At 47.4% G+C, this 18,755-nt stretch overlaps 1 protein-coding gene across 2 annotated transcripts in view; it reads left to right on the top strand.

Annotated features, from left to right (window-relative positions):
* Window positions 1-18,755, top strand: part of CFAP119 (cilia and flagella associated protein 119) — a 123,225-nt gene that overhangs the window by 57,267 nt on the left and 47,203 nt on the right. For both annotated transcript variants that reach the window (XM_085618459.1, XM_085618458.1), the window contains exons 2-5: window positions 4,678-4,703; window positions 7,590-7,655; window positions 10,223-10,392; window positions 11,452-11,522. In XM_085618459.1, the coding sequence (XP_085474585.1) occupies window positions 4,678-4,703; window positions 7,590-7,655; window positions 10,223-10,392; window positions 11,452-11,522 (333 nt within the window). The remainder of the gene's footprint in view (window positions 1-4,677; window positions 4,704-7,589; window positions 7,656-10,222; window positions 10,393-11,451; window positions 11,523-18,755) is intronic.

The following is an 18,755-nucleotide window of genomic DNA, read 5'->3' as shown; positions in this document are numbered from 1 at the left end:
AAACTGCATAAATAAAAGGCATTGTCATTTACAATGCCAATAGCTCAAACTCTCACAAATGCGAGACCTATTGCATTGCAAATGCTTGTTTTTTGTAGGCATAGGGAGATTAAGTGATTTGCCCAGAACCACAGGATGTTGAAGGGACGCCGGGACTCGAACCCAGTTTTCTAGTTCTAAAGTTGGCAGCTCTGGTTACACCACATACTCGCCACTTTGATTAAGTATTTCTTATACCACTGGTAAGTATTGTGAATTTGAAACAGTCAATGCAATTTCCAACTCAGGTGCATTGGTGACAAATCATTCTTTAACTCATGGTCATTCCTACTCAGGGTACATAATAGACATTCATTTCCAGCTTTGCATCCAACAAATAATAACTGCAGTTATGAGCAAATATTTTCCCGATGACGGAATGTAAAAGAGCTAGATTCGATATGCAGATATCTGCCCCAAAGAGATGTTTGGAATCAGTGTAAGAAAGTGGCTCTGTATATACTGTTCCCAAATAGGTACAGTGTGCACAGAGTCCACAGTCCCCAGAGGTTTGGCAGAGGCTAAAGTTAGATATAAACTTACTCTCTAAAGTGGTAGCTTGGTCGAGGAGTAAGGCAGTATCAGAGGACAGTGTAAAGCATTTGTTGCACACACTCAGTCAGCAAATGGTCTCACACACTCAAGAACTGAACTCTATGCCAATGGTTTTTGTATCAAAATATATAGTTGTTTTATTTTAGAACCAACAATAGGTATCAAAATATACTTTCTCAGAATGAGATGCTTTAGATAAATAATTTCAATAGGCAATAGACTTTGGATGCAATAGATACAGTTGTTGCACTAGGCAACACAACTTAAAACACAATTATACATTGAGCTCAATGGGGATTTCTAGCTAAATGCAATAGATTACTTTTTAGATTACTTTTCTAACCACAGGACTGGATCCTAGATTCAGTCCTGGGACATCTCCTGTAAACAGTTGAGTAAAAACGTTTTGGTTACAGTAGTGATTTTTAAGGAATATTATTGTATTTTAAAAGTTGACAGAAACTTTTTCACATACAATCACCAATGTTACCCTATGGGAGGAAATTCACATAGCAGGTAAGTGGGGTTATAGTTACTTTTTCTAACTCAGTGTTGGATCCTGGATCCAGCACTGGGACATCTCCTGTAAACAGTTGAAAGAATGTGTTTTTGTTACACAGGTGATTTTTAACAAATATTTGTAAGTTTACAAAATCGAGACAAACTTTTTCAGCAAAAGTCAGGCAATGTTATCCTATGGAAGGAAATTCAAGTACCGTTAGGATTACTTTTCAAGGTCAGTGCTGGGCACCAAGATCCAGCACTGGGATCTCTCCTGATAACAGGCGAGTATTTTCGTTTTCTGATTTTAGATGAATATTTTAAAGTTTCAAAACTCCACACTTAGAAGAATTTCCAAGTGAAACCAGTCAATGTTACCCTATGGAAGAAAAGTGAGTTATCGGCTTTTGGGTAAGTACTCGACTGGCAGAGTTAAGGTTCAGGGCATAGACCCAGGGGTCTCCCAGGGTCAGGTAAGTACAGTTGGTACACCCTCAGCGGCACAGGGGCAGCCGGGTGCAGAGTGAGTTAGGCCCAATGTTATCCTATGGGGGGCAGGGGGCCTTTGGTTGGTGGCTGCTGGCTAGCAGGCCACGCGGCTGTGGGAGCTGGGCTCCTGGTCACTGGCTCAGGGCAAATGGGGAAGTAGATTAGAGTAGAGGTTGCACTGCCAGGGGCACTCCGGCGGCTGGGTGCAGGGTGCTTTTGAGCCATCGGGCGCTCAATGGATTTCAATGGAGAAGCTCAAGAACGAACAAAGGCTGCAAGCTCGGGGACGAAGATTCATCAGGTGTGACCACCACTTCGAGAGGTAAGTTGGGTAGTTGGAGGATAGGTAGGCACCCAGGAGTTGGGCACAGGCGGCCGCAGGGCGCCGGGTGCAGGGGTGCCTTTTGGCGTCGGGAAATCTACTCTGCTGGTCGCGGTTGGAGGGGTCCTTGGTTCTGAGGCTGCAGGCGTCACCAGGAGCGTCGAGGTGGGTCCTTGGGTGTTGGATTCGGGGTCACAGTCACCGGGGGGACGTCCTCGAGGTCTTTGTCCACTCCGGCACAGGCCAGGCTTGGCGGGTGCAGAGTGTGCAGGGTTCGCGGTTCCTGGCTGATGCCAGGGGTCAGTTACTTGCTTTGAGCAGTACCACTGCTCGTGGGAGTCCCAGTTGCTGAGAGTCACAAGGCAGCCAGGTCCTCCGGGGTTTGTGAGGTTGCTGACCACTGGAGATGCTGGGGTTTAGCAGGAGCAGGTTCGAGGGTCGACTGGCCGGTAGGGGTGGGGCCAAAGCAGTTGGTGTCTTCCTCCTGTTAGCAGCTGCACGGCGGGTCTTCTTGTTTCTTGATCTTCTTTGCTGTCTCGGAATCTGGATCTGAGGAAGGAAGGTTCATAAATACTAAATGTAGGGTCGTTACAGGTAGGTAAAGGGCAGGGACCAATTGGTCCCTACCCTGGGGTGGGTACACCCCCTATCCTGCCACTCTCCTGTGGGAGGGGGCAGTAGCCTAGTCCTGATTGGGCAGGGCTTCCCATCTTCAAGATGGCAAGAGCCCGGAGATGTGCTTCACCATGCCTCCCCCACCTGAGGGGTGGGGTTGTCAGAGGCTGGCACACCCGCTTTCCTTCCTTGGGGTTCCCGGCCAGTCTTCTTGCCAGAGTGGGGGTCAGATCCGGTGGGGGCCAGATGCTGAGTGTAGCAAGTGGGCTGGAGAAGCTCACAAAGGCGGCATGCCTTTGAAGCTTCCCCTGCCCATCCTGGGGGAAGAGACCTAGCACCTCGCCCAGGATGTGCATTGTTGCAGGCCCAGGAGATCGGATGGCTCTTTACCCAGTGGTCTAGCAACATGTCTGCTGTGTGGCAGCCTGGGCAGCCCCTCAGACAAGACGTGGATGGTAGGTTAGGGTCAGGGGGCATATCTAAGATGCCCTCTGTCGTGCATTGTACATTAAATCCCACACTGGCATCAGTGCGGATTTAATGTGCTGAGAAGTTTGATATCAAACTTCTCAGTCTTCAGGGTAGCCATCATGGTGCTGTGGAGTTCGTGTTGACGATCTCCCAGCACCATATACTATTAAATGGAAGCACTGCACTTACAGTGCCCAGGAATGGAACTGGGTACTGTAGGGGCACAGGGCTCATGCACCTGTACCCACATCACTGGCATAGGGCACCCAGCTAGAGGGGTGGCTGATGTATGCCAGGGCAGTGTGTGTTGTGGGCATGGCACACAGGAATGTGTGCCATTTTGACTCTCCGTTTCGTTCTGCACCCAGACACTCAGCCTGCAAGTGCAGTGTGTGTGTGTCGGGGTACAGGGCCTCTAAGGGTGGCACAATAAGTGCTAGCCTTCTCTGGTCACAAGGCCCTGGGTACCTAGTGTACCATTTACCAGGGGCTGACATGTGGCCAGAGATGCCAATTGGGTTTAGGCTTCAACACAGTTTTAGGGAAGGAACATAGGCCCTGATTGGCAGGAGCCCAGGGCACACTCAGTCAAAGTACATCAGCAATTCAGCAAAAAGTGGGGGCATACCATGCAAGAAAGTTGGCACTTTCTCACAATCAGCCTTTGCCTCACAGCATTGAGTAATAGGAAGGTGTAGTGGCATCATTCAATACGTTGTACCACACGAGACCCATAAAAGCATTCACTGATCATGGGGAGGAGGTCACGGGGGGAGAGAGGGATAGTGAAAACGCTCCAAGCGTGGGTAGTCCTGAAAACGCCGCGAGCCGGAGATGTGCACGCGCCGAAAATCACGGTGGAGGGAGGGAAAGTGACAGCGCGCCATGTGCGTGTTTTGCTGAAAATGCTGCAGCCGTGCACACCGCCTGTCCTCCAGGCGCGTGCACATCTCCTGTCCCCCTTCGCCAGAAAAGCGACGAAAATAGATCTCGCCAAGCGAGCAGCGAATGCGCTGCGTCGCTAGTCGAGACCTAAAAAGGTGGCCACTGTTCTCCGCTGTGTCCCAGTGCTTGATAAACGCGTACCATTGTCATTTAAGTTGGCATACTTTTTTCGTTGTAGGCAGTTTAATGTTTATATTTTCTTAGTAAATAAACAGATTCTACCCAAGAATGTCTGGACCTATTTTAATAGGTGTGATGTAGCATTCCTCAAATCTGATACAGGGGCACTAAGTGTGATATGCTATTAAAGAGACTGGACCTGGTTTTGCCACTAGTTTTTCCCTAGAACAAACATCTACCCCAGCACGGCTCTGTGGTTCAGTACCCCTTATAGGATTTTGTATAACAATGATGCTTTAGTTGGTTCTCTCAATGGGGTTCACGTCATTGCCCTCTCCACTCACTGTAGTTTTGGCTTGACAGAAGAACGAACAAAGAACCATATAAAAAAGCCAGCCTAGGGCATAGCATATTTGTTTTTATATGTTAAATTCCAGAATTCCTCCCACAAGCCTGGGCAGGATAGCACGAGCAGACAAAAAGCGGAATCGGGAGTGGATAAGTGACAGCGTAGAGGGAGCAGGAGGATGTTTAACTGTTGTGTATGTGTTTGCATACAAAGTCATAAGACCAGATCAGGTCAGAAGTGCAATCAGTGAAGTACTTTTTTTCTCTTTAAGGTCCGGAAAGCCCGTATCTGCATCTGGTAAGTGTAGCATAGTTCTTTCTGAATATCATGTCCACACAGCCAGATCCCCAATATCATATTGCAACACCAACATTCTCATGCCCGTTCTCAGCCAGCACTCCTACACCAGCCCTCACTGCAAGGCTTTAATACCACACATGTAGTGAGGAGGTGCTGTTCAGCACATCAGTACAGTTTCCCAGTTTATCACTGGTGCACATTCCCTCTACAGCCCTTTACGGGCAACACTGCTACAATATCCCATCAACAAGCACTCGCACACCACGCCAACAGTCTTTCCCCAGCCTATCCCATTAACAAGCACTTTCACACCACGCCGACAGCCTTTCCCCAGCCTATCCCATTAACAAGCACTTGCACACCACGCCGACAGCCTTTCCCCAGCCTATCCCATCAACAAGCACTCGCACACCACGCCGACAGCCTTTCCCCAACCTATCCCATTAACAAGCACTCGCACACCACGCCGACAGCCTTTCCCCAGCCTATCCCATTAACAAGCACTTTCACACCACGCCGACAGCCTTTCCCCAGCCTATCCCATTAACAAGCACTTGCACACCACGCCGACAGCCTTTCCCCAGCCTATCCCATCAACAAGCACTCGCACACCACGCCGACAGCCTTTCCCCAACCTATCCCATTAACAAGCACTTGCACACCACGCCGACAGCCTTTCCCCAGCCTATCCCTTCAACAAGCACTCGCACACCACGCCGACAGCCTTTCCCCAGCCTATCCCTTCAACAAGCACTCGCACACCACGCCCAACAGCCTTACCGCTACAATTTCCCCTGGAACCAATACGTCAAAGTTAAACATCACAGCAAGATGTCTAAGGGCATACCACAATTTTACAACAATCTGATTGGGGGAAAAAGTTAGTAGCTAATAATCTGCCATTATGAGCGTGAATCAGAAGCTGCATATCTGTTCCAAGGCTGTACGCATCCTGGGTCGGCACAGCTCACGTATAGTGCTTGGTTATGTCTGGGGAAGATGCCAGATGACCATGGAGAGACATCTACCTGGAAAATGTGATCCCTCAGCCTTACGTTGGAGCGTTTTTTTTGTATCCGTTCTCGCTGGCAACAGCAGCTTTAGACATTTTCACTATAAAGTGTACCCGTGTGATGAGTTTAGTAAGCTAATACATCCGTCATATGCACCTTATATGTATAAAAGCAGTATTACCTCTATGTTTATCCGGTGTCTACATAAAATATAGACACATTATCATAAATACCAGTTGCTAATGGTAATAAAACATAAACTTGGTAGTTTATCATTACATATACCATATGGGGCATCATGTAGTAATTATACAGGGCCTTACATAAAGAAAGGAAGAGGGTGTACTAGAAAGTCAAGTTTGCGTCAAAAGTCAGAGGTCATTTAGCCCTTGAACATTTGAAATAAAGGTGCACACTTTACCACTAGTAAAGAACCAGGGCTTGTTCTGATTGCTCTCAAAGTATGCCTATGCAATGCTTCCTGGTGCAGCTACTCACACGTTACTCTTAGTTGGTGGTCTGCTATGTGAAGAGGCAACTTGCTCGGTGCTCTAGTGGAGCCTCCACTAAGCCAGGCCCTTTGACTTCTGACCTGACCTCTGGGGAACGCTGTCGATGCTATTATTTTGCAGCAATAGTCGGTTTCTCTCCTCCACTAGGAGTCAAGCAGTCTGTACATCCTGCAAAGTTGTATCAAATACTGCAGGACTAATGTGGTTGCATTTAGCCCATTTGTCTCACTTGCTCCTCCCTGTTTTAATCTCTCCACAAAAAGCACCAGGACATGTCACACAGTTTGCCTTTCTACTCCTACAAGGCTGTGTATACCCCTTCTCCTATGCAAGGGTTCCAATTCTCTTGAAAGGCTGCTAGACAGTTGGTGTTCCATCAGATAAGCCGTGTCAGGGTGCGAAATTAAATGTGCATGCTCACAATATATTCCCTTAAGATTAATTAGCATTTTGTGTTTTCCCATACCTGTGTTTGTTTGTATTCCATCTTTAAGCGAACACGTTAGCTTATGTTCTTTGCCTGTCCTTTGCACGTGTTGGTGAGTCTTCATGAGGGTCAACAAGCATGCCTTTTTTGTGAGGACGGACTAATAATTTACATCACCTGAGCTATCCGCACGTGGAAGGTTTCTGATTGAGGGAAAAATACATTATGGATTATTGGTGATAAGCCTGGGTGCAAACTGCAATCTGATAAAGTCCTACTTGCATACACCCCTTTTTGTAAAATCCTGCATAGCCTGTGGGCTTGCTTCATTCTCTGAGTTGGGCACATCCTTATGTGTCGAGTAAATCCCAGTATTCGTTGCCTTTGTATCTTGAGGTGCGAAATGTAAACTTGCCAGTGTTAGCCAAGGATATCCATTAGTTAGGATTATAAATAGTTAATTAAAAGGAATACGCTACAGTCTAATGCTCCTAGAATATTATTGAGTCAGCATTCCATTCCTCACGGCCACTGCTCCTGGTTGCATCATACAGTGTAGCCAGCACCCTTACCTAAGCCACAACATGCAAAACTCCTACCTCCCCCACACCAAGCACTCCTGCACGGAGCCCGCAGCTCTTGCAAGATCTTCCACAGTCTGCGCTCCTGAACCCTCCCCCATATTGGGTACCCCAAGACTATATCCTCCATCCCCTCAGCAAGAGCCAATACACCCTCTCCTACAACTACTGTTCCAACACAGCCAGTGCTCCGACACCATCTCCATAAAGCTAGCACCACGATAACATCAACCACAGGCACGGATTCTACACCATCTGTAATGGCCACAGCTACAACACCTTCCTTTGCAACTAGCGCTCATGTATCATTACTTCATATAAAATACATGTTAATGTTGCTATTTATACAGGAGGGACCTTAACATGCATCATATGAGCATAATAGAAAAAGCGGAAACTGCAGAAGAGCTGAAATGGTAAGTAAGCTTCTCTTTGAAAACCTCTTTGAAACCTCTCTCGTATTAGTCTTAACTATTCCACCTCTCTTGGTGTTAGCACTCCCTGCATATTTAGCCTCTTGAAAGATATGTGCTTTCTTAAGCTCAAGCCATCATAACTAGGTGTGTGTTTCTCTTCTGCATAGATCTCTAATTGCCCAGTCTTTCTTCTCTTACCCCACCTTCCTGCTTGTAGAATGTATCCATCAACCTGCATCTTAGCTTTCACTCTATTTTCCCTGTTTCTGAATGTTTCTGTAACCTCGAGACTCCTGGTTTTCTCATTCCCCTTCCCCTCTACTTCCACCTCTCTCCCCATCTATCTTGCTTTATCTCTTGGCCAGTTTCTTGCTATAACCCTTAGCTCCCCCAAGTAGCATCTGGCATCTACGGGGAGAGGAGGTGTGTGTGTGCGCGCGCAAAAATAAAAACATACTGGGCGAATGCAACGTCCTCCACTCCGGGCCTTCAAAGGAATTGAAAGATGGAGCCTGGAACTCCCTTGACCAATCAGGACGCTGCTCTCATGCTGTGAGAGCAGCGCCCTGATTGGAGGGAGCAGCCTCACTCGGTGCTCCACAGCGCCTTGGAGGCCTGCACTGACTCTAACCCAGCTGTCTTTAAGACAGCTGGGTTAGAGATGTTTAAAGTGTGTATGTGTGGCCGGCCGTCTCAAGAAGGCAGGCCAAAAAAGACATGCGCACTTTAAACATAAGTGCATAGACAGCCTACCCTCTTCCCTGCTGCTGTCACTCAGCAGTGACCCTACTCCCATACTGACGCTTAGCTTGAGACAGGGATGAAAAATTAGATGGCAATAAAATGCCATTTTATTTTTCATGGGGTTTGTGGTGGGATTTTAAGTGGGGTGACACTCCTCTTCAATGGAGGAGCTGCCCCTGTCTCCCTCTAACACAGCAGTGATGAGCCCTCTCCAACTGTACATCTATCATCCTTAGGGCAGTTTTGGCCGTAGCGGGCATTAGGCGTTTCCCGGGGAGGCTGAAAGGGTGGAGGCCGGTTTTACAGCGGTGCTGCAATATCGTCCCCCAGTAACAAAAGCAGCAGTGCTTCACACTTTCTGCCCCTGGGGGGGATGGGGAGGGGATGCTGGTCTGACAAAATTGTCCGGGCTGCTTTGGATTCCCAGTCCAGCCCTGATCACCCTCCTCTATCTCTGTAACTCTCCTCCCTACTCTTTGTATCTCGCACTATTTCACTTTCTGTAACTCCAAACCTTGCCCTCCCTCTGTAACCCAAGCCTATTTGTCTGTAACCCAGGCATCTATCTCTGCATTCCCTCAGCCTTTCTTCCTAGATGTCTTTATGTAACATGCACCACCTCTTTCTCTAACTCCAGTGCCTCTCAGTAACCCATAGAACTGCTCTGGGTATTTGCAACCCATGGCCTCTCTAGCTCAATAAAACCCTCATTCCATCTGCCTTTCACCCTCTCTCTTCAACCATTATTTCTCTCCCTCCTCTTTGCTTTTGCCCTATTCCTCTTTCCTCTCGTCCCCTCTGACACTTCTTCCCTCTCTCTGCCTTCATTTGTCATAAGGGTCAAAGTCATCCCTTAGTAATCGTAGCGTTGGGCTATGCTTTGCACTTTTAGGCTGGGTTTTACATTAGCAGGCTGAAGGTAGACCATAAGGTGGACAAAATCCCAACGTAATCTTTCAAGATGTGCCCATGCCGATCTCTGCTCTGTCAGGTTGCCCCCAATGTGCCTCTCGTTCTGTGGGTGTCCCACGGCATCTTTTTCTGCCTCTGGGTATTTGTGTGACTGAGCCTATTGCTCCTTTCTCAGGATGTTTCTACCACAGTCTGGCCTCTCTCAGATTGCCCATGTCCCTATAGCTCACAGGGTATTATGTCCCTCTGTCTACCTCCTATTGCTCCATATCCCTCACCCTGTCTTTCATTCTCCCCTGATGTGTGCCTCAGCATGTCTCTCCTCTCTCGAGGTGTCCCTCAACTGTTCTCAGCTCTACCCTGGGCTGCACTATGCCATGTCTCTCCTCCTGGTGTTCCATGACTCTCAGGCTCTCTTTCTTCCTCTCATGGTGTCCCTTGTGCAGTCTCTCCTGTCTCAGGACAGCACTATGCCCCTGGGGCTGCATGTATTCTTTCTGCCCGTCACTCTTTCTTTGCCTGAAAGTCTCAGCGGCCCCTACCATGCCTCTTCTGACATTTCATGGCTCTCAGCTGTCTCTCTTCTGCTGTTAGGGTGTTCCTCAGCGGGTTTCTAGTTTTTAGGGAGAGCACTTTACCCTGGGTCGACGTCTCCTCTCAGCCTGTCACTGTCTGCGTGAGAGATCCAATGGCTTTCAGGCTGTCTCTATTTCTCTGTTGCCACATAGTGGATCTGTCCTTTCTCATGAGAGCACTATGCCCCTAGGCTTGTGTCTTCTCTCTTAGCTGTCTCTCTGTCAATGGCAGGTCCACCAGTAATTCCATTAGTCTGAGCTTGTGTCTCTTGCTCTCTCAGGTGTCCCTGAGCTGGTTTCTCCTTCTTCTCTGGTAGTTTATCTCTCTTCCCTCAGCGTTCTTGCGGAGTTCTTTTACCTACAGGACATTGAGTGTAACCCGCGAGCCGCCGTTCTCCTCGAGCTGTACTTCTACACCATTCAGTTCTGTCGGGATCACAGATTCACAAGGGAACAGACCTCCTGCTTCTTCTCCATTGTGAAGGAGATGCACCAGACATGTCTAGGTAAGAGACCACCAGAGTATGACTGAGATCTCAGCAGAGAGTCTGCCCATCCCATGCTGTCGCGTCATTCGTCTTTCTTTCACTGTCCATGGCTACAAGTGATTCTTGAGCACCCCACCACACTCTTTTTCTCACTGTTTCTTGCTCTTTTCAGCTTTGTATGATTCAGTGTCCCTCTCTTTTCCCATTTGTGCCTTCTGCTTTCTAGTGACTAGTTCTTCAGGTAACATTTCAATAATTCTCTGCCTACACCTTTCACCCTTACGCTGTCTTAATCCATTCCTCTATTTTAGTGGCATCAGAAGGTTACCATGGGGCCCTAAAGCCTTCAAAGAACATGGCGCCCTCTGACCATTGGTTGAATAGTAAAAGCCAGTCCTGGAATGCGGATAGGCAGTGGGCCCCACCAACTCCTTGAACCTAGCACCACTGCACCCGCTGCGCTTGTGACTGCTGTTCTATCACTTTCTGTTAAACGTCATCTATGCCTGTCTCTTATACTGTCTTTGTGTCGCGCTCTCGCTATCTCTAACAACGTGTGCCCACTCCATTTCTCTAACACTCAGTACTTTTCTCCCTTTCTTTCACTTTGTGCCTCTGCATTTTGTCTAACACTTTCTGAAGCTTTTTCTACAGTCACCTTCTAACTCTATGCCTAACCCTACTTTTCTAAACCGGTTTAACCTTCTGTTTCTTTTTGTTACCTTCTGTATCTCTTTTTGTCCAATTCTTTCTCTTTTTCTAGAACTCCATGTCTCACTATCCCACGATTTGGCAGTTTCTCTTTTGTTCAACCTTTATTTCACACTCCTTGTGCCTCATTCTAGCTCCCTTAAACACATGCAGTATACTTCTCGCTGCCTTTCTCTAAAACCCGCAGCGTGTCCCTTTCTCGCTCCCACTCTTCCCCTACACGCTTTTGTTCCCACTGTTTCTCTGTGCCGCTCTCTCTAATCTAACAACCTCAAGGTGTCTCTTTTCCTTTCCCTTCTGTTTGCCTAATGCCAGGAGTGTGAGCTCTCAACCCACCGCCACCCTTTATCTCTCTCCCTACCTCAGAGACACCACTGGGGAATCTGGAGAGCTGTTACCGCTATTTCACAGACTTGCTCATGTGCCACTCTGCACGGGTAAGTGTGTGTATTTTATAATATTGTAATTTATATAGTGTATACTTCCCCAGATTAAGGCACTGAAGTGTGTGCTGTATGTTGGGCTAGTGATAAAATAGTGCCGTTCATCACGACGATACACCAACAGCAGGGGCGCAACTAGACCCGAACTTCGGGGTGAAGGGAAGGGGGGGGGGGGCTAAGATTCGCAGCCAGGGCTGGCCCTAACACTGGTCGTGCACAGTGTAACAGTCTTTTTTGGCTCACCCACCACCATTTCCTCCTTCTCCGTGAATTCCCTCATTACCACTCGCCAACAATACACCTCATCTCTCTATAGCCCCTTTCTGACAAACATTTCATTTTTTTATAGGGCTACTCGTAGTATACTCACACCCAGTTCTGTGATCTGCATGGTACACGTTCTTTGTAGCAGGCACATTAACCCTCTGCACTGTGTGGGTGACAGGAGTGCCCATGTGAGTGCAGGGTGAGCGATGAAACAGTGTGAGAGAAAGGTGAGAGTAGTGACTGCCGGGTGAGTGAGGTGGACATATGAATTTGGGTGCGGATGTAAGTGCACAGTGGGACGAATGAATGTATGGTTAGTGACGGGCTTGTTTGAGTGAGATTGCAAAGTGAGCAGTGAGGGGGACAGGTGAGTAAAGTGTCACATGAGTGCAGCAGTGGCGGCTCCTCCGCTAAGGCGGATGAACATCGCCCTACTGCACAAAAGGATTGTTATTATAATTTTATTTTCCCTATTGAAGTCAGTGGTGGGGCGGGGCGGCTAGCCAGAGCAGGGGAGAAGTGTTGTGCACTCCGTAAGTGCGTATCAACTGTTTGGCCGGCCCTCTTGGTCCGACCAAACAGTTCATGCGCAGTTAACATTTTCCTACCAGGCTGCATTACACAGCGTCGTGAGGAACATGCATAGGGTCCCTGTTCCAGTCTGAGCGCCGTTCCACAGCACTCAGACCAATCACATTGCAGCGTTGTGTTGGCTCAAAGGAGCCTGTGTGCCCGGGTGCTTCCTGCTGCTGGCCGGGACAAGAAAATGAAGAGGACGGAGGAGAGGCGGCAGCCGGCCAGCCGGCCGTTAAAGGTAATCCATTAAAAAAAATAATAGATTCCTCTCATCCCTGCCCCCCACTCACCACCCCCGTCCAGTAGCAGCTGCTACTGGAGTGCAGGGTGAGTAGTGTGCTTGTGTGACTGCAGGGTGAGGTACAGGGTGAACAGCGCAAGTGCATTGTGAGTGCAGAGTGATCACTGTGAGTGCAGGGTGAATGGTGTGAATGCATGGTGAGCAGTGTGAGTGCATTGTGATTGCTGTGAGAGCAGGGTAAATGTTGTGAGTGCATGGTGATCAGTGTAAGTGAATTGTGATCGCTGTGAGGGAAAGTGAAAGGGTGAGAAAGAGGAGTGAGTTGTCTGAATGCAGGGTGCATCCCATACACTTGAAGTAACTCAGCATGTTACTGAGGGCTCGCATAGGGTTTCAGATATGTTAAACTATTGCTATTATGGCATTATTCAGGGTCAGGGCTGGACTGGCTGTAGCAGGCATCAGGTGCTTTCTCGGTGGACCTGAAGGGTGGGGGCTGGTTGTGGACCGGTGGGGGCCGCTTTTGGTACAGGGGGCCGGTTTTGCAGCAGTGCTGCAATATCGGCCCCCTGTACCAAAAGCTGCTGCAGTGTTTTCCATGTGCAGGCCATTCCCCCCCCCCCCCCCCAAAGACAGAAAAGTCACATTACAAATGAATAGATACTATTTTGTTTATACCCCTGTCATTGTCATGATGAGGCCTTTGCAGGCTCTTTAAACAAATGGCTGGTATTTTTCTTTTGACAACCCTACTTTATATTCCTTTTCATAAAATGCATTCTCACACTACGGCAGTAAAAGTTAAATACAAATTTAAGGAATAGGCAGAGTGGGGGCCCAGGGGGTACTGGAACCAGAAAAAAACCTAAGCCTTGCTAACCAGTTTACAAAGGTATGTAAATATGCAAATGGTCTTTAAAGACCTGTGTAAAACTCGGGGGTGCTGGAAATAAGACTCCAGACACTGCCCAGCCGAGCCCACAGCAGCTCGAGCTGCAGCACCCTGGGCTGAGACACACAACGGGGGGGGGGGCGGCGGCTGAAGCCCTTTCAGCTCTACGGGCGTTGCGCGCCTGACCAACTTAGACATGTACCAGTGTCTTCCTTACAAACCACATGTACCGTCAGCCTGGATAGCCAGTGTTGCTCAGTAAATACTTACTCAAAAGTAGTCACATTTTGAAGATTTTAATTAAGGTTCCTCTTTTTTTTTTTACTGTTTGCACAGACAAATAGAGATACAAAACAACTAGTTTCCTATCTCACCCTAGCGGCTCAAGTGGCCGCCTTCAGAACATGGAGACAAGGTTCAAATCTTGGACCACACTAAACTTAACATTGTGTGATTCTGGGTAAATTACTCAACGACTTGGCCTAAATCATGATAATTGATTCACCAGCAAGGAGGAGGAGAAGTGACATCACACACCCTTTGACCTTAATTACATCACAGTAAGTGACATCATATGGCCTATGGCTGTGAATCGTCCCCAAAGAGTGATGTCACGGGACCTTAACCCTGATGACATCACAATAATTGACATTACTGAAGTTCCATAATAACTGCATGCATGATTAATATGATAACACAACTCAGACAAACGTCTATTTTAGGTACCACCTATATTAGGATGCTGGCATAATCTCTGAAAGTGGTGTGGTGTAGTACTTGCCCTGATTTGTAGCAAACAAGCAAAGTTAATGAGCCAGACCCCTTCCTGGGTTCTTGGAAGGGGGGGGGGCACAAGGAGGTTCTCCTCCTCAAGAATATTTAGAAAAAATGGGGTAAATACTGTATTTTAAAGCACAATTTTTACCTTAATTTGGTAAACAGCTGTCGGCTCTGACAAGATCATTAAATGTTCAAGTCGTTTTATGGTGTGCCAAGCACAGTAACCCTGATGATCCTCAGGAGTTGACCCAATTTTTTCCGAACTGTTCTCTGCGTGCCTCCATATGTTAAAAATACCTTCATTGTCACAGGGACAGCATTTTGTCATGGGTACCCCTTATGCCAAAAATTATATACAAAATGTCTGTGGAAGAATTTTGCCATTATTGGCAATCACATGACATAGATAACCCCTATGTAAAAAGTGACCTTTAGTTTGTCAAGGCCAGCATTTTGACATGGTTGCCACTCTCCCATATGCAATGGTTGTCCTCCTTTATGACAAGAATTACCACAGATATATCCGCATCAGCATTACCTATATCATGCCAGTCCAGGTATTTTTCCATGGAAGCCCATTATGCCAAGAACTATCTCCAGCATGCCAGTATTGTGTCACAGGTGCCAGTCATGATAAGAATTGCCTCCAGTATTCCAGCGCCAGTATTTTGCCATGGGTTTGTCTGTCTAGAATGATTTAAAATATAGGAACATGCTTGGGCACTTTAAAAACATTTTTCGCCCTTTGTCCCATAAAAACCAAGCGAGAGTTCTGAAAGGGCAGTATCTAGGGTTCTAGCAGAACAGATGCACAAGCTTCAGGAGCCATGTCATCCTATGGGTTATGAAGTGTTTACAAGCACCTATTGTGTTTTCTTATGTGGTGGTGGGAGTCGGGAATGAGAGAGAGAGAGACTGCCGACTAAGTCAGTGATAGGAGCCTGAACATGTGACCTCCATCTGTATAGGTGTTTGTCCTGGGGGAGAGGGTATTTGGGGTGAGGTAAAGGAGTTATGGCGGGCTTAGTGGTGACATTTTACCCATTCCTAGCATACTATTGACCCATCCTTGATGTAATGAGAGAATTCCTGGTAATGCCCTGGCCATCCCAGGCATTATACTGGTCGTACCATTACATACTATGGGCATTCTTTGCAACATTCTGGAATCCCTGGTATAATATCGTCCCACCCTTGAAATAATGTGGGCATTGACGCTGTCCCTGGCATAATAGTATCCCACTTATATTTTTGCTAAGCTCCTCAAGTGAGCATCTCCATTCTATCTTTGAAACATTTTATTGCATTTAGCAGCATAAAAAAGTAGAAAGAAACAAAAAAAAGGTGGCATAAAAGTTGTAGTTGTAGTTACTTTATTCGACATATAAAAAATATCATAAAAGTATAGCACGATACATATAAAAACAGTTTAAAACCCACTACAACAGATAGCTTTGTTCCTTATAAAATTAAAAAGGGATAAAAAACAGCATGTATATACACACAACATTTTCACATACCCCCATTGGGTAGTGTAATAAACAGTAATAATCGTACAGGGTCAAGGAGATGGATGGTTGGCTTATGATTGATGCGTCTTAAGTAGCCTGTGTCTTATCCTCCAAGCCCAGCCCAAATATTTGGCGGTCCCACAGATTACACTAGGGACTGATGTTGCATAGGTCAAAATGCGCAGTGCCACCCTGGCACACCTAGTGCCCAGATTTTTACAAACCGGTTTCAGCCATCTTGATCTTGGTTGCCTGTACGCCTGGCAGGCAAACATAAAATGGCCGATGGACTCTATGGGCGAGGCAAAGCCTGGGCAGCCTTTTGGGCTCACGGTTGCCTTACTCCAGCTAGATTGGAACTCATGAAGTGGAAGGGTGCCATGTCTCAATTTGAGATATAGTGATCTATCTCCAGGGGATTCAATCAGGTCCATAAAGGACTCCATACTAGGAGCAGGTTTCATGTCCAGAAAATTCATAGTAAGCGCACCCACCTGATTTCTTAAAGTGTCGACCGTGACCCAATCCCAATAGATCTTTTTTAACATTAATTTGGGTGGAGGGACCTGGCTCATCCAAGCCTCTTCCAGACCTATCTTCTGCAGCTGTTTTTTCAAATTCGATACCCAGGGGATCTTGTGTTCTGCTCCGAGTTTTAGGAGCTCGTCCAGAGCAGAAGCATAGTGGTGAAGTTCAGGGGACCTTCTAAGCCTAGACCAATACAATATAGGGCGCAGCCTGGCCACGTTACTGATGTTTTGTCTGCCAAGATCACTACGGAGTGGAACTAGCGGGGTGGACAGGGGGAGGGAGACTAAGTCTCTAAAGAACTTATTCTCCGATCTAAGTAACTCTGTTAGGTTTTCAAATCCCCACAGTTCCGCCCCGTAGAGGGCCGCTGACATTGCCTTCCCCTCGTAGACGTTAACTGCCGCCGCTATTGGCCTGCTGTATGAGAGCCTCTGATGTTTTGATATTGCCCCTGAGGCTCTTTTATGGACAAGGAGCATTTTCGAGAGATGGGGGGCCCATTTAAGCTTGTTGTTGACCCTCACTCCAAGATAGTCAAAAGCCTCCACTAGCTCAAGTGTGGTACCATTAAGCTTGATGTTATTCCTAAAGTTTTTTGAAGGTGATAGCGCCATCAGCTTGGTTTTTAATGTGTTTATTTTCCAACCCCTGGTGTCACAAAACTGGGAAAAACGGGACAGCAATCTTTGTAAGCCCATAGACTTTTTGAGATCAACAGTGTCGTCAGCAAAAAGCAAGGTGGGTATTTTTTCCCCGCACAGGGTTGGGGCATCGACCATGTCATCTCTTAAATGGTCTGCCACTCCATTTATAAAAAGAGAGAACAGGGTCGGGGCCAGAACACAACCCTGGCGCACCCCTTTCTCGACAGATATCCTCTCTCTAAGCTGACCCTGATTGCCCCACCTAACTTTGGCAAAATTGCCTTCATGGAGGCGTTTAAGGAGGTCCAGGATTAGGGGAGGGATGCCTAGACCGTACAGCACCTGCCACAGCTGTAATCGTGGGACCAGGTCAAAGGCTGTTTTTAAGTCAATGAAAGCCAAATACAGGCTGCCTTTTTCAATGACCACAGATTTCCAATATATGGTACAGAATCTGAAGACCTGGTCAATAGTACCAACTCCTTCCCTAAAACCTGCTTGGAAGTGACTCAGAATTCCCTCATCTATCCAGGCCTTAATCCTAGTCAAGAGGACTCTGCCAACCACTTTTTGTATTACATCGATTAAACTAATCGGTCTGTAGTTGGCAGGGTCCCCCTGTCCCCTTTCTTGTAAATAGCTACCACCTCCGCCCGCTTCCAGGAATCTGGGATTGGGCATCCTAGGGCTAGATTTTTCAAAATCCGAAGAATAAATTCTGCCCAGAGATCTTTTTCATGGAGCAAAAGGTCGCCGGGAAGACCATCGGGTCCAGCTGCCTTTCCCGGAGCAATCGTATTGATTGCGGAGAGGACCTCTAATAAACCAAAGTCGGCCTCCATCTCCAAGGGTACCGGGTGCTCTGTTGCCGGGATCTGCTCCTCAGGGCCCACTCTTTCCCCAAGTAAGTAAAGATTTGAAAAGTGTAAATGCCATTGGCTCCCCGTTATGTGGTTCGGGATTGGATCGGCCCCACCCCTAGTGCTGATGTTAATAAGGCTCCAAAAGGAGGATGAGTCTTTCAGTAGGGCTGCGGCCTTTAAGTCCTGCCAATGGGTTTCGTCCCACAGACGCTTTGCCTTCCTTATGGCCTTGTAATAGGTTTTCCGGGCATTGACTATGGCTAGCTGTTCCTTAGATTTTATGGCTCGAGATAGAGTCTGTCTCTTTTCCCTACAGTCCTGTGAGAACCAAGGGTTTTCTGTTTTTGATCCCCCTTTTCCTGTATCACAAAGAAGTTCCCAACCCTTGTTATAGTCTGGTGGTAAGCTTCTGAGAAGTCTTTGGGAGGGAGAGCCTGCGAGAGACAGCCCGTGGGCATGTCCAAAGCTGCAATGCCTTCTTCAACTAACCTTCTAATTTTGTGCAGGTCCATCTCTCGCTTTACCACCCTTGGCCACTTGAGGCATCTGTTACAGTTAGTAGGGGCGACCTCTCTTGCCCCAGGCCTCTGTTCAATTGAGGGTTCAATGGAAGTAGTGACCAGCCCTCGCCTAAGTTGCATGAACAGAGGACTATGATTGCTCTCAGGCCGGTAGACAACTTCCATGTCAATAAGATCCGGCCAGAGCTCTGTGCCCAACAAGATATAATCAATGCGTGAGGGGGCGCCAGTTCTCGTAAATGTGGGGGCTCCCAAGCTATCCGATTGGGTTCGTCCATTTGTAGCCCTCAGATTGAACTCCAGAGTGAGAGCATTAATTTGTACAACTCTCTTAGACCATTTCTTTAATGGCGGAAGAGTAAGTTGGGGTATACCCTGCTTAGGATCAACGTCGCCAATAC

The sequence above is a fragment of the Triturus cristatus genome, chromosome 7 (assembly GCF_964204655.1).
Source record: "Triturus cristatus chromosome 7, aTriCri1.1, whole genome shotgun sequence".
Lineage (NCBI taxonomy): Eukaryota > Metazoa > Chordata > Amphibia > Caudata > Salamandridae > Triturus > Triturus cristatus.
The sequence above is the reverse complement of the archived record's forward strand: the minus strand, read 5'-3'. Positions and strand labels throughout refer to the sequence as shown.